The sequence below is a fragment of the Bos mutus genome, chromosome X, assembly GCF_027580195.1.
Source record: "Bos mutus isolate GX-2022 chromosome X, NWIPB_WYAK_1.1, whole genome shotgun sequence".
Lineage (NCBI taxonomy): Eukaryota > Metazoa > Chordata > Mammalia > Artiodactyla > Bovidae > Bos > Bos mutus.
In genome coordinates, this window is record NC_091646.1 from 62078829 (window position 1) to 62095126 (window position 16298).

A 16298-nucleotide genomic window follows, 5' to 3' on the forward strand; every position below is an offset into this window, starting at 1 on the left:
ATCAGAGACCCTCAATATGAGGGTTAGGAGAATATGTTGCCTCACCAATTTAGGGACAATGCCCCTTATCAGCTCAGAAGCAGTTATGGAATGAGAATGATCCCCCTTTCCCTTGGCAACATAATTCTCCTAAAAGAGAAGGGAGTATGAGAGAGTTATTTCTTAGGTAGGTTGATAAGAAGTCTAGGGGTCCCCAAGGAGAGAGGGGTCTGGACTTCTCAACGAAGAAGAAAGGACAAACTTTTTTTTTCCCCCCTCTACATTCCTTAGGACTGTATAACAATAATGTATCCTGCTTGAGGACAGTCTCTGGAAAAAAACCTTCTGGCTAATCCTGTTATCTTAAAATGTAAATTATGGGAGTAGAGAGTATATAATTCCATTGCTAACACTAGCAAGGGGTACTCTTTCTGCCCCCTTCTGATGCCTATGTCAGCTTTCTCTATCTCATTTATACTTTAATAAAACTTTCTTCCACAAAAGCTCTGAGCGATCAAGCCTCGTTTCTGGCCCTGGATTGAATTCCTCTCCTCCGGAAACCAAGAATACCAGCGTCTCTGCGTGGTTCAATAATAGCCTTTTCTGGGGGGGTTGGATACAGAAATCCAAGAGCTGAATAATTACTGAAGAGAAAATTTCAATACCAAGCTTCATATATCAATTTCATTCAAGCAAAAAAAAAAAAAAAAATCGTGAACTTGAACCCAATTCATTTCAAATTACATAATCAGAGGAACAAGAGGAAAAATAATGAAGAAAGCCTATGAGACTTTCAGAAACCATCAAGTAAATCAATATATGCACAATAGGAGTACCAGAAGTAAATAAGAAAAGGGATAAAAGCTTAATAAAATAAGCTATTGTAAGATAAAATAATGGCTGAAATATATAAATATTGAGAGATAATGGACATTCATATTCAGATGAACCCCCAAATATGTTAAACCTGAAAAGGTCTATATAAGAAACATTATTATTAAATTGTCAAAAACAAAGAGAGAATTTTTAAAATAACATGAGAAAAATGACACATCACAAATTTAGGAAAGCCACTAATAGTATATATACATTTTTCTCTGCAAAAATCTTGCAGGCCAGGAGAAAGTGGAATAATAAATCAAAGTATTGAAAGGAAAATAACCACAAAATACATATACTGTAAATGACAAAACTGTTCTTCAAAAAGAGGAGAGATAAATATCTTTCTAAAATAAACAAAAATTGGAGTTTGTCACCATCAGACCTGGTCTATAAGAAGTGCTAATGGGAGTCCTTCAAATGGAAATGAATGGTTCTTCAAACTGAAATGAGTACTTCAAAATGAAATGAACATCTGTAGTCAAATATTGACTCCTAGTAGTGCTCCACGGTATGTCAGAATTGACGACAGGATTCTGCTGTCAGTCAGGGAGTGAAGGTAGGACTTCAGCACTGAGTGAGTTAGCTGGATGAGTTGCCTGATCAGACGTGGGCACTGGAAGAAATTTTCATATTTCAGCAAAATGAAAGGATATAAAGGTATAAATATACCATTGCAACAAAAATAATATAATACCTAGGAATAAACCTATCTAAGGAGACAAAAGAGTTGCATATAGAAAACTATAAGATATTAATCAAAGAAATCAAAGACAACAAAACAGATGGAGGGATATTTCATGGTCCTGGGTTGGAAGGATCCATACTGTGAAAATGACTATACTACCAAATAAAATCTACAGATTCAATGCAATCCCTATCAAATTACCAATGGCATTTTTCACAGAACTAGAACAAAACAATTTCACAATTTGAATGGAAACACAAAAGACCTCGAATATCTTGAGAAAGAGGAATGGAGCTGGAGGAATCAACTTAGTTGATTTCAGACTATACTACAAAGAAACAGTCATCAAGACAGTATGGTACTGGCACAAAAACATAAGTATAGATCAATGGATCAAGATAGAAAACCCAGAGATAAATCCACACACCTATGGGAACTTTATCTTTGACAAAGGAGGCAATAATATACAAAGATAATGTGCCCGTAGGTGTATGGGTTTGTCTCTGTGTTTTCCATCTTGTTCCATTGGTCTATAATTCTGTTTTTGTGCCAGTGTCTTGATGCCTGTAGCACTGTAGTGTTGTATGAAATCAGGTAAGTAATGGCAAACCACTCCAGTATTCTTTCCTGGAGAATTCCATGGATAGAGGAGCCTGGTGGACTACAGTTTGTGTGATTGCAAAGAGTCAGACACAAATGATCAACTAACACTTCTTTGCTTTCAATAAGTGGTGCTGGGAGAACCAGATAACTATGTGTAAACGACTGAAATTAGAACATTTTCTTACACCATACACAAGGATAAACTCAAAATGGATTAAATAACTAAATGTAAGACCAGAAACTATAAAACCCTTAGAAGAAAATATAGGCAGAACACTGTATGACATAAAGCATAGCAAGATCTTTTATGACCCACCTCCTAGAGAAATGGAAATAAAAACAAAAATAAACAAGTGGGACCTAATTAAATTTAAAAACTTTTGCACAGCAAAAGAAACTATACACAAGGTGAAATGACAACCCTCAGAATGGGGGAAAATAATAGCAAATGAAACAACTGATGAAAGATTAATTTACAAAATACACACACAGCTCATACAACTGAATATGAGAAAAACAAACAACCCAATCAAGAAGTGGGCAAAAGACCTAAACAGATTTCTCCAAAAAAGACACACAGATGGCTAATAAACACATGAAGAGATGCTCAATATCACTCATTATTAGAGAAATGCAAATCAAAATTACAATGAGGTAACAGTTCACAATGGTCTGAATGGCCATCCTCAAAAAAATCCACAAACAACAAGTGCTGGAGTCAGTGTGGAGAAAAGGGAACCTTCTTGCACTGCTGATGGGACTGTAAGTTGATACAGCCACTATGGAAGAAGTATGGAGTTTCCTTAAAAAAACTGGCAATTAAATAGAAAATGTTATAGGACTTTCCTATGAGTAACAAGTTTGAGTGACTGAAACACTGATTTGTCATTTTATTTACCCTGCTAACATTTCTGTGACATATATGGGGGGAAAGTTCATTTGAAATTATAAAACAAAGTGTATATAGATTTATTCCATTTCTGTGATGAATAAAGTAGTATATACTGAATAACAATCTTACCATTCTCCTGACCCTATAAAGGTTTGTAGCCAGTAGATCTTGAATATTGTCCATAATGTCTTGATCCTGAGGTGCTGGGGATGGGACTGACTTGGCTGTTCCATGACGGCGGCTGAAAAAAGATACCTGGATTCATTATAGGCAATCACCATATAAATACATTTTCATAAATGCATTCATAAAAGCTAAAATACCAATACATGCATTACAAAGATGGTCTGAAAGACTAATTGAGGCTGGGATGGAGAGGGAGACTCACTGAAAAGAAGAAATCTGAACTTTAAGGGTAGCAAATTCAGACATTCAGGGACTTTCTACTTCTAAGTCAGTTTATCTCAATATCAGGCTAAAAATATTTCAAAGGACAGTTCTGTTTGTGAGTACTAAAATTTTTATAATCCATACCCATGTTCACTCTATACACAACCAAACAAGTATGTATAAATTGCTGACAGTGATTCTTCAAAATGACTTTAATAAAGTGCTTATTCACTCATTATTCAAGGAAAACTGCAGATCAATTTAATTATGATAACTGAGGCTAGCCATTAGAATTATGCCGTTTCACAGTAGCATTTCAAATGGCTTTGAGGCTTTTTTTTAATTTCCATTTTAAGTAGTTCAGTAGCATTAAATATATTCACAGCTCTTACAACAATCACCACCATTTATCATTTGAACTTTTTCATCTTTCCCAGCTGACAGTCTGTACCCATTAAACAATAACTCCTGATTCCCACCTTTCTCTAGCTCTTGGAACCACCATTCTACTTTCTGTCTATGAATTTGCCTATTTTAGGTACCCATGATGGTGTAGAGGGATGTGCGCTCATCTTCTGTGAGAACTCCAGAATCACTGCTGAATAATTATGGACAGGAGATTGTTGGACCACACCAAAAAAAGATACCCCATGTCCAAGAGCAAAGGAGAAGCCCCAACAAGACTGTAGAAGGGACAAAATTGCATTTAGAATAGAACCCCATATTTGCCCGAAACACTTGGAGGGCACAAACAAAACCTTGTGCACATCAGGAACTGTAGACCCCATAGAGACTGAGCCAGACCTGCCTTTGAGTGTGTCAGTGTCTCCTGCAGGGACATGGATCAGCAGTGGCCTGTCACAAGGGTGGAATCTCTGGCTGCAGCAGGCCTGGGAGGCATAGCATATGGAATAAGTCCTCTGGAGAAGGTCGCCATTAGCCTCACCATAGAACCATTGAGCAGATGGCCCACAAACTGGAAAACAATTATATCAAAGAAGCTCTCTCACTGTTATAAAAGTACTAGGACACACAACAGATTTCCCAACCTGGGGATCTGACAAAGGGATGAGAAGTCACAGGGAATTTGTCTTTGAAGGCCAGTGGGATTTGATACAGAACTTCTACAGCACTGGGGAAACAGACTCTTGGAGGACACAAACAAAACCTTGTTCACACCAGGGCCCAGGAGAAAGAAACAGTGACCTCAGAGATTGAGTGTGGCTTGCCTATGAGTGTGCAGGAGTCTCCAGTGGTGGCATGGGTCAACAGAGGCCTGCCATGGGGTCAGGGGCACTGAATATAACAATGATGGCATAAGTTCTTTGAAGGATATCGCTATTACCCCTACCACAGTTTTGCCTCAGGCCAAACAATAGGAGGGAACACAGCCCTGTCCATCAACAGAAAATTGAATTAAAGATTTACTGAGCATGGTCTCGCCCATCAGAACAAGACCCAGATTTCCCCACATCAGTCCATCCCATCTGGAAGCTTCTACAAGCCTCTTATCCTTATCCATTCAGAGGACAGATAGAATGAAAATCACAATCACAAAAAAATAACCAAACTGATCACATGGATCACAGCCTTGTCTAACTCAATGAAATATGAGCCATATCGTGTAGAGCCACCCAAGACAGACAGGTCATGGTGGAGAATTCTTACAAAATGTGGTCCACTGGAGAAGGGAATGGCAAAGCACTTCGATATTCTTACCTTGGGAACCCCATGAACAGTATGAAAAGCCAAAAATATATGACACTAAAAGATGAACTCCCCAAGTGGGTAGGTGGCCAATTTACTACTGGAAAGCTATGGTTTGTCAAGTAGTCATGTATGGATGTGAGAGCTGGACTATAAAAAAAAAGCTGAGTACTGAAAAATTGATGCTTTTGGACTGTGGTGTTGGAGAAGACTCTTGAGAGTCCCTTGGACTACAAGGAGATCAAACCAGTCAATCCTAAAGGAAATCAATCCTGAATATTCATTGGAAGCACTGATGCTGAGGCTGAAACTTCAATACTTTGGCTATCTGATGTGAAGAACTGACTCACTGGAAAAGATCCTGATACTGGGAAAGGTTGAAGGGGGAGTGAAGGGGACAACAGAGGATGAAATGGGTGGATGGTATGACCGACTCGATGGACATGATTTTGAGCAAGCTCTGGGAGTTGGTAATGGACAAGGAAGCCTGACATGCTGCAGTCCATGGGGTTGCAAAGAGTGAGACACGACTGAGTGAATGAACTGAACTGAAGAGTGGAGAAATAACTCCAGGAAGAATGAAAACATGGGACCAAAGCAAAAACCATCCCAGTTGTGAAGGTGACTGGTGATGGAAGTAAAGTTCTATGATGTAAAGAACAATATCGCATAGGAACCTGCAATGTTAGGTCATGAATAAAGATAAATTGGAAGTGGTCAAACAGGAGATGGCAAGACTGAACACTGATATTTTAGGAATCAGTGAATTACAGTGGACCAGAATGGGCAAATTTAATTCAGATGACCATTATATATACTATTGTGGGCAAGAATCCCTTAGAGGAAATGGAGTAGCCTTCATAGTCAACAAAAGATTCTGAGATGCAGTACTTGGTTGCAATCTCAAGAATGACAGAATGATCCCTGTTCATTTCCAGGCAAACCATTCAATATCACCATAATCCAAGACTATGCCCCAAACACTAATGTTAAAAAAGCTAACAGCCCTATGATGACCTACAAGACCTTCTAGAACCAACACCAAAAAAGGTGTCCTTTTCATCATAGTGGACTGGAATGCAAAAGTAGGACGTCAAGAGATACCTGGAGTAACAGGAAAGTTTGGCCTGGAATACAAAATGAAACAGGTCAAAGGCTAAAAGGATTTTGCCAAGAGAACACACTGGTCATAGAAAATACTCTCTTCCAACAACACAAGAGAAAACTTGGACATCACCAAATGGTTAATGCTGAAATCCTATTGATTATATTCTAACCTCAGATATGCAGATGACACCAACCTTATAGCAGAAATGAAGAAATATTAAGAACAGATGGCAAGAATACACAGAACTACACAAAAAAGTTCTTAATGACACAGATAACCACGATGGTGAAATCACTCACCTAGAGCCAGACATCCTGGAGCGCAAAGTCAAGTGGGCCTCAGGAAGTGTCACTACGAACAAAGCTAGTGGAGATGATGGAATTCCAGTTGAGCTATTTCAAATCCTAAAAGATGATGCTTTTAAACTGCTGCACTCAATATGCCAGCACATTTGGAAAACTCAGCAGTGGCCATAGGACTGGAAAAGGTCAGTTTTCACTTCAATCCCAAAGAAAGGCAATGTCAAAGTTTGTTCAAGCTACCACACAATTGTGCTCATCTCACACTCTAGCAAAATAATACTTAAAATTCTCCAAGCTAGTCTTCAACAGTACATGAACCAAAAACTTCCAGATGTTCAAGCTGGATTTAAGAAAGGCAGAGGAACCAGAGATCAAGTTGTCAACATCCAATGGATCATAGAAAAAGCAAGATAATTCCATAAAAACATCTATTTCTGCTTTATTGACTATGCCAAATCCTTTCATTGTACTGATAAAAACAAACTGTGGAAAATTCTTAAATAGATGGGAATAGCAGACCACCTTACCTGCCTCATGAGAAATCTATATGGAGGTCAAGGATCAACTTTTATAACCGGACATGGGACAACAGACTGGTTCCAAATTGGGAAAGGAGTACATCAAGGCTCTATTGTCACCTTGCTTATTTAACTTACATGAAGAATATATCGTGTGAAATGCCAGGCTTGGATGAAGCACAAGCTGGAATCAAGATCACTGGGAGGAATATAAATAGCCTCAGATATGCAAATGACACCATTCTTAAGCCAGAAAGTGAAGAGGAACTTAAGAGACTCTTGAAGAAGGTGAAAGAGGAGAGTGAAAATGCTGGCATAAAACTTAACATTCAAAAAACTAAACTTATGGCATCCAGTCCCATCACTTCCTGGCAAATAGATGGGGAAACAATGGAAACAGTGACAGACTTTATTTTCTTGGGCTCCATAATTACTGCAGATTGTGACTGCAGTCATGAAACTAAAAAAGATTGCTGCTTGGAAGAAAATCTATGACAAACTTAGAGTATTAAAGAGCAGAGATGTTACCTTGCTGACAAAGGTTTGTCTAGTCAAAGCTGTTTTTTTTCCAGTAGTCATGTATGGATGTGAGAGTTGGAACATATAGAGAGCTGAGCACTGAAGAATTGATGCTTTTGAACTGTGGTGTTGGAGAAGACTCTTGAGAGTCCCTTGGTCTGCAAGGATATCCAACTAGAAAATCCTAAAGGAAATCAGTCCTGAATATTCATTGGAAGGACTGAATGCTGAAGCTAAAGCTCCAATACTTTGGCCACCTGATGGGAAGAACTGACTTATTGGAAAAGACTCTGGTGCTGGGAAAGACTGAAGGCAGAAGGGGAAGGGATGGACAGAGGATGAGATGGTTGGATGGCTTCACTGACTCGATGCATATGAGTTTGAGTAAGCTCTGGGGATTGGTGATGGACAGGGAAGCCTGGCGTGCTGCAGTCCATGGGGTCACAGTGTCAGACACGACTGAGTGACTGAATTCAACTGAACTGAGCTGAAAATGGAGAAGCTCTTCATGTCAGCAAACCAAGACTGGGAGCTGACTGTGGCTCAGATCGTTAACTATTGCCAAATTCAGACTGAAATTGTAGGAAGTAAGGAAAACCACTAGATCATTCAGGTAGGACCTAAATCAAATCCCTTATGATTATACAGTGGAAGTGACAAATAGATTCAAGAGATTAGATCTGATAGACAGAGTACCTGAAGAATTATGGACAGAGGTTAATGACATTGTACAGGAGACAGTGATCAAAACCTTCCCCAAGACAAAGAAATGCAAAAAGACAAAATGGGTGTCTGAGGAGGCAGGCCCTACAAATAGCTGAGAAAAGAAGAGAAGCTAAAGGCAAAGGAGAAAAGAAAATATATACCCATCTGAATGCAGAGTTCCAAAGAATAGCAAGGAGAGATAAGAAAGCCTTCCTTAAGTGATCAATGTAAAGCAATAGAGGAAAACAATAGAATGGGTAAAACAGAGTTCTTTTTAAGAAAATTAGAGATACCAAGGTAATATTTCATGCAAAGATGGGCTCGATAAAGGACAGAAATGGTATGGACCTAACAGAAGCAGAAGATATTAAGAAGAGATGGTGAGAATATACAGAAGAACTATACAAAAAAGATCTGAATGACACAGAAAACCATGATGGTGTGATCACTCACCTAGAGTCAGACATCCTGGAGTGCAAAGTCAAATGGCCCTTAGGACGTATTACTATGAACAAAACTAGTGAAGGTGATGAAATTATAGTTGAGCTAGTTCAAATACTAAAAGATGTGTGTGTGTGTGTGTGTGTGTGTATAATATATTTACCACAATTTGTGTATTCATTCATCAACGGCCACTTAGGTCACTTCCACATTCTGCCTATTGTAAGTAATGCTGTTATGAACAAAGGTGTACAAATATCTGTTCAAGTCTCTGCTTTCACTTCTTTTGGGTAAATACCCAGAAGTGGAATTGCTAGATCATATGGTAATTCTATGTTTAAATTTCTTGAAAGAATCACTGTATCATCTTCCACAGAGGCTGCAACCATTTATATCCCCAACAGGGTGCCAATCCCAGGACAATCTGGCCAACACATGTTGTTTTCTGTCCAATACTTGATATTTTCTGTTTTTTTTTTTTTTTTTAACAGCCATTCTAATGGGTATGAAGTGGCTTGAAATTTTAAAGTATGCTACCATCTAACAGTAACTGAGTTGACTTCTCCTATATAAACAAACATAATATTTTTATAACAATTATGCAATTGAAGCTTTAGTCTCCATTCAAATTCTGAAATATATTTATTAAAGACTTATAAATTACTAGTTTGCATACTTCTTATCCTAATATTAATGCCAGATTTATATTTCTATTTCAAAGGGAAATGTCAGTATTTCTGAGGTCATTTCAGACAATGATGTGAGTCTATTTGTGAGATTTACATAAAGTAGAATTCACACTTAGAGTCCTAAATTAATCAGAATTGCTATGTATACTATTCAAATACATCAAATTTATGTTTAGCTCTTAATTGTATTTTGGTTATTTGTACCTGGCTTAAAAGAAAAATGTTAATATTCCTAAATACGTCCAAAGCCTGATCTATTCAAGAGTTTATGGCATAAAAATTATTATCCATCTACCTTTCCCTCCCTGTAGCCAGCCACCTCTACTTGATATAGAAGATTCAGCTGAGACAATATCAGTAATACTTTATAGCAGAAAATACTTCAGTAGGTCATCTGGTGCTGTTCACTTCAAAAAGTCAAGTCATAAAGTCAACAATAAAAAAAATTGTTATATTCTAATTAATAATCTCTTAAAACAAAAATTATTTTGTACTATATTTTGATATCCTATTCCAGTGTTTATTTGCTAACTTATTGTTGAGAAAAACATTGCTTAACTTTGGTCAACTGCTTGGAACCAAGAGGACTCCCATTCTTACACTGTGGAGTTTGGGATCTTTTTTTTTTCCTTAAGTTCTGTTTTGCTTTTGATTTTGTCTATTTCCTTTCCTCAATGGATTTAAGGTTTTTTTTCCCTAAAATTAATGTATGCATAACCAAAAATATACAACAATATAAAGAATAACACAAAAATTAAACAATTTCATTACTTAGGGAAAACTACAATTAACTCTTGGTGTACACATTTTTAGACTATTTATGCACACATACAGATACAGGTATATAAATTATATTTTCTATAAAAGTAATCATGCTACACTTTTATTTCTCAGTATTCTAATTCTAATCAATATTATGTCCTGGATATAGTTCCATGTCAGTACATACCATGTATATCTAAGGGCTATAATAGTGTTCTAGCCAATTACTATTAAACAATGGCTAAATATTGAGGCCTCAACTTCTGAATGTAAAATAGAGAAGTGAGCTATCCACTGATGAAATACATTCCTGTCAAATCTGCACTTGCTGATTATGAATGATGGGCCTTAGGGTAAGGTAGTTAATCCTTTTGTCTTAGACTAAATATACAACTACAGTTGCCTCATACCTGTTAAAACAAATTATTCTTGAAGGATCTTAAAGATCTATAAAAAATTAATAAAAGAACCTCCTCCATCCTCAAAATTTCATGATGCAGGAAAACATCAATTCCTATTCAAACACCAAATACAGTTAATAATTATTCATAGTAACATAGTTTTCTTTCCTTATTTCTTTTCCTATGTTTTATTTTCCCTTTTCAAGATCTATCTATTCTCTCCTAACAATTGCCTAAAGACCTACAGCAAATAAATCTCCAAATTATATTTTTCTCTATTTATTCTCTTCAGCAAAGTAAAAAAGAAAAATTAAATACCTTTTAACACTCAGTTCAGTCCTTAATCAACAAAAGCTAATGGTAAATTTTACCCAACATGAGTCTTTAAATGAAATAAAAATGCAAACATGTATTTCTTAAAGATAGACAACATTTCTAAACTCTTAGAAGCTGAAGTTTCATAGACAATTTATTCCATTAAGCTTTATTCACCACTGTTTGCTAAACAATGCAGCCTATGCTACTCAAACATCCTCAGTTTCATCTAAGTTCTTCTTCATATTTCCCAGGAAGTGATGCAAGGAAAGAAGATTGTACTTTAAAAGGATAGAACTTTAAATAATTCTGTAATTTTTGTGTGATATTTCACTAAACTAATGAAAACACAGACACCACATGCATAAATACAGGCATGCACTGCACACATGCATAAACACATGCATGCACTGCACACATGAACACACTTACAGCAAAGATGTACTAGATGGTGTGTGTACTAACTGGCCTGCTTCTGCTAGCTCAATGGCATGTTTTCTTTCAAGCTTTTCATAAAGAAGCACAATGCTTGATCTGGCCTGATCATATTCTCTGAGCAAAATCTTCTGCAGATACTTGCTGTTCAAATACTCCAATCTGTCCAAGAAGTAAATAAAATAAAAATTCCAGGAAATTAGTGCCTTTTTTTTTTCAGGAATTTTTATACTATAGTTAGAAGGTCCCAGAACTGGTCGACCCCCTGCCTATTTCATATGTAACTTGTTTAAATGGAAAAACCATTCTATGATGTAAAGAGAAGACCAAAAAAAAAAAAAAAAACATAAGAAATTCTAATTTCAAATGTCTTTATTAGTAAATTGCAGCTTTAGATTTATCCCACTAACATCAATCAAGCCAAGGGAAATATAGACTTATGAAGAAAAAATATTTACACCAAAGACAGAAGTATTGGCAACATAGGGTCTATATTTCAGAGAAGGCGGCTGAAATACAGTTTATTTCAATGAATGGGAAAAGGAATTGAACACCAGAGTTAAATATTTGCTTAAGGAACCTGAATTTAAAGTCACAAAATGAAAAATAAACCATGTTAAACTACAGTTTCACAACACCTGAGTGAAAATACCAGCTAAATATAGATTTATAGGCAATAAGTTCATACTAAAAAAAAAATTCACTGCAATCTTGAATACTTTTCTGAGGTCTACTTTTTAATTTTATTTTTTATTTTTAGTATTATTATTATTATTTTCTACTTCTTTTTAATGTTTACATACGTTAAAGTCACTTTCTGATGCTCCAGGAATTTAAAGCCACCTTGACTCTAGGCTCAAGCCATCAACACGAAATTTGCTCAGGAAGACAGTAGATGGCAATATCAGAAAAACAAAACTTTAGAATGTTAAATAGCAATTTTTGCCAATGAAAAAATTGGACCCAGAAATTTATGGTGCATGGTAGAGGTTCTACTTTAGAGGAGGAGGATATTTATGTACAACAGGTGAAAGCAAAGGGAGAAGGAAAGGAGATGACCCCAATTATAAAGTCTTCGAAGTGTGTGTGTAGCTCTTCTGCCAACAAAAGTCACTGTATAAAACCACACGGAACATAATTAAACAGAGAGCCAGGTAATTAGCTCTAACTGTTTATTGTAAAAAAAAAAAAATGTTCTAGGCTGTTTGAATTATTAGAAAGGGCAAGACAGTAAGTGTAGGGGCTTCCCTGGCGGCTCATATGGTAAAGAATCTACCTCCAGTGCGGGAGATCCAGATTTGATCCCTGGGTCAGGAAGATCCCCTGGAAAAGGGAACAGCAATCCACTTCAGTATTCTTGCCTGGAGAATTCCCATGGACAGAGGAGCCTGGTGGGCTACAGTCCATGGGGTCGCAAGGAGACAGACATGACTGAGGGACTAACACACACAAACAAGTCCCAGTCATGGTTTATCATGGTTTACATCCTTTCTCTATGATCAAAAACATTCATCCAAATCAAACATGGAAAAAATGATTTTTGTTAGATCCGTTGCATTTATAAGAAGGGTAAATTAATATTTCCTTATCAGTTTAAAATGACTTTCTTTGAGGATGAACACTAGCAAAATTTCTCTTGGTTCTCTGATCTTAACTTCACTATAGAAACCATCTCTCCTGTAATGTGGCATAAAAGGATATCGACAAAGTATTGACCCTACTGCTTGTGTCAAGTGTTGGCTGCTAAAACTGTATTTCGTTTTTTAACACAGCTCCTGCAAGGAATCTAAGCTGAATCAGCAAATTTTAATATGTGTTGCTACCAGGGTATTACGAATAGGTCTTAATTTAGAATAGTTTAAACATTTGGATTTAAAATCTCAGACTAGATTTAATATCAGCATTAAAAGTATCCCTTTTATAATTCACTCAGTCATTCACTTCTTTATTTTAAAATATTTATCTGGTACCTATTATGTAGTGTTTCCCAGGTGGCACTAGAAGTAAAGAACCTTCCTGCCAATGCAGGAAACATAAGAGATATGGGTTTGACCCCATGGGTCAGGAAGATACCCTGGCGGAGGGCACAGCAGCCCACTCCAGTATTCTTTCCTGAAGAATCCCATGGACAGAGGAGCCTGGCGGGCTACAGTCCATAGGGTAGCAAAGAGTTGGACAGGACTGAAGCGACTTAACATGCACACATGCACACCTATTATGTAGAAGGAACTTTTTTAAGTGCTGCAGTTACAGAACTTAACAATGCAAACAAGGTCTCTGTCCTGTTGCCACTTATATTTTAGTTTGAGAGAAACATATAAGAATGATATATTTTATATGAATTATATTTTTAAGATTAAAATAAAATATCATTTAATAAAGGAAAAAACATTAAAATATCAGATAATTATGATATAATAGAGAATGAATATTAAGGGAATAACTCTTTGAGGAAATGAAATTTTAGCCAAGGCTTAAATGACAGGAAGTTACTAGGCATGCAAAGATCAAGTAGAAGAGAATTTCAGGCAACAGGAACATTACACAAAGGCTTTAAGGTAACAATATACTGAACTTACTGTGTTAGTAAAGACATGACTACAGTATGATATATGGCAGAGAGAATAGAATGAGATGTGGAAGGAAGCTAACAGTAGTTATAATTGTAAACTGAGGTAAAAAAATTGGATAAGTTTCAAGTGACAAGATATTAGAGACTTTATTTAGGATAGTAACATGATTTGATGTAAAATCACTTTCTCTGGAACTGTGTATAATACCCCCCCACCCCAGGAAGGTCTAAGAATTTTATGGCACACTATTTAGTTTTAGGGTCTGAACTTAGGGTTGGTCATATCCTTCATGATAAGAAAAAGAAAGATCTTTGTTTCTTTAGCTGTCATCATTTTTTAAACATGTGAATGAGTAAATCTCAACTATTCCCAACAGAAACATACAAAAAGATATACAGGTTCATTTGCATTTTTCTTTGCATGTATACAAGCATACTTTTGGCAAATCCTCACTTGTCTTTCCAGTAATATTGTCCCCAGTGTCCTGATATATCTTCTACGCCAGCCAGCAAATGATCAAAGAACTGAAATAAAACAAAATATATGTCTAAATATATAGTATACATGAGGAACTTGGTTAGTTAATGCTAAATAAAAAGATCTCTCAACACCATCTTCAAAATTGTTGATTTCATCCGAGTTGCTTGATTTTTTAATCCTAAACTCTTTTCAGGGTAAGCATAAAAAGGAGCATCTATATTTATAAATAAGAATGCTTGCAATAATTCTAGCATAAGCATTAGAGACATTCCATTTAAAATTGAAAATGCACATATTAATCAGTATTATATGATAAATTCATTAAATTACCAAAGTCTAGGTCTAGTAAAGTGAAAGAAATAAAAGATGTAAAAGGCATATTTCTTGCTTCTGAAGGATATAGAACAAAACTGGAGAGGAAAGATAAAAGCACATGCATGATAATTCAGTTTAAACTTGGTATGTGTATATGTATAAATGCAGCAAGAAAAGGAATATTTAGGAAAGAAATAGAAAAAGATGAATTTAGAGAAGACTTATATGAAAATGCGCAGTGTGAGCTTGCCCTAGAAGAAATGGGGTTACATATGGAAAAAGTAAATCATTCTTTGTAATGGGAATATCATGAGTAACATATATGGGAGAAAATAAGGAACTTTATAAGAGATTTATGAAAAAAGAAGGTTGGATAGATGTAGATCAAGGGTGGGGAAAGAAAGCAGTTAACAAAGGACTTTAAGTGCTAAGATTAAAAGTTTAGTTTGACATAACTTCACAAAAAATAAACTGAATATATTTATGAAGAAATAATAAACCCAACTTGAGTGATATTCTATTGATACAAAATATCTTCATGAACTTTTCAAAAATGCCAGTGTCATGAAAAGTAACAAAAAGTTGAAAAACAGTGTTAGATTAAAGGTAACTGAAAGGATATGACAACTAAATGCAATGCGTGATCCTAGATGAGGAGAAAAATACTATAAAATATTGGGACATTTGGAAAAATTGTGAATATGGAATTAAATTAGGTAATGCTATTGCTAAACTTTCTGAATTTGATAAACAGTTGTGATTTTGTACTAGAATGTCCTTTTATTTAAAAATGTTAATACATGCTAAAACATTTAGAAGTGAATAATCAGGACTTCTGCAACCTAATTTCAAATCATTCAGCAAATGACAGTAATAATAGGTACCAATATAAATAGAGAGTGGTAAAACAAATGTGGCAAATGCAACAGAGAGTCAAGGTAAAGGGTAAATACATATTCATTGAACAGTGTTTGAAATCTGTACACTTGACATCTTTAAAATAAAAAGTTGAAAAAGGAAATAAAATTTGACTTGGTCCTATAAATTGGCTATATTATGTTTTATCAATATAACATATATTACACAGTCATTAAAACTCATCCATATGGTAAGAATAACACAGGAAAAATATGATTTTCCCTAAAAAAACCTAAAACGTCTTTCGATTATAATAAAATTATCAACAAATGCTTATTTTACAACTTGGGCAATTACCTATTAAAATTTGAAAGAAGAATGCAATCAGTTGAGCTATTCATGCCTATCGGTACACTTTCTTAGGCACATGCATGCATGCTAAGTCGCTTCAGTCGTGTCCAACTCTTTGCAACACTATGGACCATAGTTCATCAGGCTCCTCTGTCAATTGGAATCTCCAGCCAAGAATACTGTAGTGGCCTGTCATTCCCTTCTTCAGAGGATCTTCCCACCCCAGGGATTGAATCTATGTCTCTTTTGACTCCTGCATTGGCAGGTGGTTTATTTACAACTAGGGCCACTGGGAAGTCCTCTTAGGCACATAATTATTGATAAAACAAGTATTTTACATATACAAAGTTATTATATGTGCAGAAAATGTATCCCAGAAAATTACAGT

At 35.9% G+C, this 16298-nt stretch overlaps 1 protein-coding gene across 2 annotated transcripts in view; it reads right to left on the reverse strand.

Moving 5' to 3' along the window:
* Positions 1–806: 806 nt before the first annotated feature.
* LOC102284519 (sodium/hydrogen exchanger 2) overlaps positions 807–16298 on the reverse strand; it is a 125129-nt gene continuing 109637 nt past the window's right edge. The window contains exons 9-12 of one of the 2 annotated variants that reach the window (XM_070366037.1): positions 14360–14430; positions 11331–11495; positions 3171–3282; positions 807–1474 (exon numbers count right to left, since the gene is read on the reverse strand). In XM_070366037.1, coding sequence (XP_070222138.1) covers positions 1340–1474; positions 3171–3282; positions 11331–11495; positions 14360–14430 — 483 coding nt within the window. In that variant the 3' untranslated portion in view covers positions 807–1339. The remainder of the gene's footprint in view (positions 1475–3170; positions 3283–11330; positions 11496–14359; positions 14431–16298) is intronic. The other variant, XM_070366039.1, reaches the window with a different exon arrangement.